Raw genomic sequence first — 5,445 nt, 5'->3', positions numbered from 1 at the left:
ACACATATTGGGCACATAGGATCGATTTTATCTTTTACTTGTGTTATTATTGTGAAGTTAGCTATTGAGAGGCATTGTAAGTGTTAGATCATAAGCACATAATCCGTCCAAGTATTTGGTCAAACCTTGTGTAAGCAAGAACTTCCCTCATCTCAATGCATTGAGGATAATCGTTTTGGATTAACACTAAGTTACAAATATCTTCTGAGTGGATTAATAATCCAAAAGAGGATTGTAAACCAGTATAATAATTGGATAGAGTTTGAAGAAAAAGTCAGGAACTAGACAGCTCTTTGAAGACTCAATAGCCTATGTTTCTTGGCGCTGTCTTGTGGGTGGATGTTCCTTTCTAGGTGAGTAAGAGACGCATCTATATTCCTCAGACAAACGGGAGTTATCCCTCGAATCGTTGCATTCTGACCCTTTTGTCGCTCAAAACATACACGTCCAGAATCCCTGATATCCTCTTATCACTTATCCCTTTGGTTTACGATTTTATTTCCTTTCTTTTATTTTTTATTTTAAGAAAAAAAAGCTAGTGATAAATACGACATTTCGACGAACCGATAACAGGGCAATCAGAGACTGTCTGATAATTTGATTCGAACCTGTTTTGACTCGGACCCTTCTTTTCGTCTTATCGTTCTCGTTGGTCAGAGCAACTTGCACCATTTTCACACCAATTCCACATAAACCGTACCAGGAAGGAAGCCTCCCGTCCATAAACAAGAACTTACCGTTCCGTCTCTACATGGAACTGATGAAAGCATGACGAACAGCTTGGAACGGAAACGGAAAAAATATCAGTAACAACCACCCAGAAGGGTGCCTTTCCAAGGGACTGCCACACGGGAGAAGCTAATATTCAAGAAAAACTACCACTACACGTCAGAAGCAATAATGGATGACCAAGAAAGTTGGTTCTAATTATCAATTCAGATAACAAGGATAATCTCGTTAGTTCTCTGACCTAATGGATCATGTCTTCTACACATCAAGTGACTATACAACATTACACATGAGAATTTGTAAAATAAATAAATTGTATTGATGGAACAATTTTCAGACACCAATACGTCCCAAACAACCAAACTGACCAAAATAGAACCGGCAGGAAAACAGAAACTACAGATAACAAATAAGATCAGAATCCCATCTTAGAGATGAATAAGAAAAAGCTGTATGAGTATCATAAAATGAATTTCTTTCCCATAATGACTTTGTAAGTGCATCTTCAGATTACTCTCCATCAAAAGTAACTAGAAGCCAGTAAAATACCCAGCGAATGAAATGTAAATGTGTAAGATAAGGATGCACCTCTGTTTTCATAGATATAATTGTATAGTACAGAGTTAGTGAAACAATTGAAGATCAACCACAGCAACCACCCACACATTTCCTCCCCAACACTAATTTTGTTTCTTTTTTTTGTGTTCATTGTTCTAACCCGATTCCTCAAGTCAACATAAGCTCATTGGTACCAAGGTGGGGGCGAAGACAAACACGTACTTCATGTTCCTCCGGACCCTCACGGAGTTTTGGCACAATAATTTCTAGGACAGTACCAGTTTCATCACAATATGCTTCAAGCTTAGCATCTTCGGGGATTCTGGTTGCAAGGGGTATTTCTCTCACAAACTCCCCAGGAGGACAATGCTCAGGAGATGGATCAGTGAGCTTGAATGTTCTATCGTGTCTCTTGATAAATGGCATACGTGCAGTACTGACACAAAGTATTTTCACAATACCATGTGTAAGAGTGTTCCTCCATGAAACCTTCACTCTCTGCAGGTCTGAGAATGGCAAGCTAACCATGATCAAGTACCCTTCATCATCCTCATAGATGGTCTTTGCAGCAGTTACTGGTCCAAATGTATGCCTCATAACACCTGAAAATTCATTCAACCAAGGTGGTTCCACAGGATGCATGTCGATATCTTGAATTCGGTCATTATACAAATTAGCTGGTAAACTAATATCCTCATCATTTCCATGTTGAAAGAAATCTTTCCTTCGCTTGTTACTGACAGGTGAAAGGTCCATCCCATCCCCAGCAACGTGATTTGATGGCTGAGTAGACAGATTCAAACCAGAGCCGTTAAGCAATCTCCTTGAATGTGGGTGTGAAGTATTCTTCAATGGAGGTGGAGGTCTGTCGAGCTCGAATTCTGTATTTGGAAGAGTCCTCCATGACCCAAAATCACTAGCTTCTGGTGGAATTGAGAAGTTCAAGTCCCTTCCCGTGAGCTCCACCCACCTCTTGCGTTCCACTTCATTCAAAATTGTCAAATTTGGAGATCTAACAACTTCAATCCCATGTACACATTGTGGATTGGAGAGACCCCTATACTGTTTCCTTTGCATTCTGTGAGACCTAACAAACCCTTTATCTGCACTGAAGGGAAACTGAGGCTCCCCAAGCCGAGAGTGGCCATTCATGTAACTCCTCAGCTGCATCTTACCCAATGCATTCTCAGGTCGTTCCTTGAATACCCACATGTACATATTCTCCATGTCATGTTGAACCAAGAACACCTCAAGCCTAAGGTCGGACTTGTCAAAACCCGAGGCACCATTGGCATCTCGGGAAATCTTGGTCTTGGATTTTTCAGTCAACACTGGCTTGAAGTAGAAATTGAAGAAAAACCATGCACCCCAGATGCTGTCTCCCCGCTTGGCACATTTCCTACCCACCTTGGGAAGATTGAGGAGAGTCTCCGTTTCAAAAATCTGAGGACCCAGGCCAACATCTAATATATCACATGGGTCGGGGTTCCAAGATTGAGGGGGAGGGCTACGTTCTGCTGACAAAGGAAGATTAATATCAGGAGGGCGAGATAAGATGATCTGACGATTCATATCGCACTCCTCGTGGGACGCCGCGCTCGAGTCCATGGAGAGGAGGGTTGAAGGATGGTGATTCTCCATGGAAAGCGTTGTCAGGAGGGCTTCTCCCATTTTTTTTCCGCAGAACCCTCTTAGGTCTATTCTTGTGTCGGTGGATCGACAGTACCACCAAAATCAACACAAGCATGTTAATAGAACCCTCATGAATCCATAATTCGGTAAAAACCCACCAAGGAAGCCCCAAATAAATCAATTAGATCAGAAGCAATGAACAAGACCCAAACCCCATTAACCCCAACATGAGAAGATCACGAAACCAGTCAAAAGCCCCAAGTAAGAAACAACCAGAGGAAACATCAACAACGCAAATTCATATAACCCACCCCTTGAAGAGAGCCAAGGACACACAGAATTTCAGAAACCCAAAGCCAGAGAGAACCTGAACGAAGCCAAGGGTAAAAAGACTATCACAAGACAACAATGATCAACCTTTATGATCTTCTGCAACCAAAAGCTAAGAGAAAAGTAAGAGGTCTCAGAATCCATACCAAAGAAATCCTAGAATCTCCCGGAATCCACCAAAAACAGGAGGAAAAACCGTATCCAACCCCATCAATCCCATCATCTACAGATCCAGAAGGGGACAAGAGAAAACTCGAAACCTAGCCGCGGAAATCTGACAGAGGGATCAAATTCGGATCTCCTCCCAGAAAACCTGATGAAATAGGGAGCTGGATAGGGTGGATTTGAGGAGAAATCCTCATTTTCTTCAGTCGTTCCGTCCGTGCGTCCGTCAGAGTAAGAGAGAGAAAGAGAAGGAAAGCTAGAAGATAACGGATTCTGTTGGCGGGGGAAACCGTGTCGCCAAGACGGCCGAGGAGTGGAAGGAACCTCCACCGGATAAAAACTGACGTTGCCGTTACTTAACGGCGACGGCGACGGCGGGTAGAGTTGGCGAGGGCAATTGGCATATGCTTTGATTGATTATATAAAAGGTCAAAAAGGGCGTCAAACGAGGCTTCTGACTCTTAGAAGTGGTGAGAGCCGGCTTCTTCGTAATTTTTTACCAGCCATTGCCATTCCCCTCAGCCTTTACGGGTAACAACAAACACAATCAAACCAGAAGCAGGAAACGCTAAAGCGCTTTCACATTATCACAATCACCAGGGATCTTTGGCCTGATAAGAGGAAGCTTCTCGCGGGCCCTGCTTATCAATCCTTCGAGTCGCGCTGCCGTATCATTCCAGTCTCACGCCACCACTCCCCAGTTAATTCCAGGTCGGTGAGGTCGGAGACTCGCGAAACTGATCCACAGGAGCTAATCAAACTTTATTCATTCCTGTATTTTACAAATCAATCAAATATGTGTAAGGGGGGGTTAGTCCACAATGAAGTGGAATGAATTCCCCCCGCATTATTACCTAGTTCATCCCATTTATGGTGTTAGTCTAGAATGACTTGACTTGAAGTGAGATAATATCGTTTCATCTCCTCAGGCAAAAACGACGGAATTCTGTTTCTGCCCTTTTTTTCAAGTCATCGAATTACCACGAGCTACGGCGTCGGTTCTTCACCCCCCCCCCCCCCCCCCCGAAACTAAAAAATCACCCTCATTTCCTTTCTCCTCTCCTCTCGCTTAGCCTTCGTCTCTGGACGAAAATTTTCGCCCGACTTCGTCTCTGCTCCTCTCGCTCAGTGCTCGTCTTCGTTCTCTGCTCCCTCTCTCTTGTTATCTCTTGTTTTCGCCCCATCTCCCTCTCTCGTCTCTTTCTCTCTCAGCCTTTCTCTTCCCTCTCCCTCTCTCGTCTCCCTCTCTCTTTTCACTCTCGGCCTCCCTCTTCCTTCTCGTTCTCGCTCTTCTCTTTCCTCCTCCCCCGATTTCCTTTGATTTAACCTATTCCGATTTCGAATTCCTTCGATTTCCTTCAATCTTCTTCGATTTTCGACGGTTAGGCGTCGATTTCTTCCATTGGGCTTACATTTCCCCATTCGGCGGTGATTTTCCCCAAATTTCAGAAGGTAATCCGAAACCCTAATTTTTTTTCAACTAATTTAGTTTTGTGTTTGAGTTAATTTTAATTTTTGTACGTAATTTATCTTGATTGTGGCCTAATTTTGGGATTTAGGGTTCAAATTCGTGTTTATAGGGTTTACTTTCAAGATTAGAGTTGGGGTTTGAATAATTTTGTAGATATCCAAATTTGAAATATTCAGATATTTAGGAATAGATAGAATTCATAATTTCAATATCTGAATCGAGCAATGATCTTTCCTACTCCTTTGTTTGTGAGCTTGTGATGGTTGGATGATGTTTTATATTCATATGTTTGAGAAAAACTTTACCTGGATGACTGATTTGCTATCTATCTTATCAGGTTAAGAGGACACTTATGAAGTACTGTGGACATTTCAAGTTCTCGGTATAGATAAAAGTGCTAATATAAGCTTAGAAATGTCTCTATTGTTGTTGAGAAAGCAGTAATGTTTCTTTCTTTATTTATTTTCTTGTTTTGCATGTATTTCTGAATATCTTTCCATATTGCATTTAGCACTAGTGCTCAAGTGGACTTTTCCTGTATATGTTGAAGAATAAATTCC

The 5,445-nt window shown here is 42.2% G+C and overlaps 1 protein-coding gene across 1 annotated transcript; it reads right to left on the bottom strand.

Moving 5' to 3' along the window:
• Nucleotides 1-1,293: 1,293 nt before the first annotated feature.
• LOC137934560 (uncharacterized) lies at nucleotides 1,294-3,745 on the bottom strand. Its single transcript, XM_068778986.1, has 2 exons — nucleotides 3,396-3,745; nucleotides 1,294-3,286 (listed from the first exon to the last, which is right to left on the bottom strand). The coding sequence occupies exon 2, from the start codon at nucleotides 2,956-2,958 to the stop codon at nucleotides 1,456-1,458; it is 1,503 nt and encodes a 500-aa protein (XP_068635087.1). The 5' UTR covers nucleotides 2,959-3,286; nucleotides 3,396-3,745; the 3' UTR covers nucleotides 1,294-1,455.
• Between the last annotated feature and the right edge of the window lie 1,700 nt (nucleotides 3,746-5,445).

Source organism: Aristolochia californica, unplaced genomic scaffold, assembly GCF_029961685.1.
Source record: "Aristolochia californica isolate CCGP_79_NKW_82.1479 unplaced genomic scaffold, dmAriCali1.0.hap1 SCAF_10, whole genome shotgun sequence".
Taxonomy (NCBI): Eukaryota; Viridiplantae; Streptophyta; class Magnoliopsida; order Piperales; family Aristolochiaceae; genus Aristolochia; species Aristolochia californica.
This window is presented reverse-complemented; position numbering and strand designations above follow the sequence as displayed.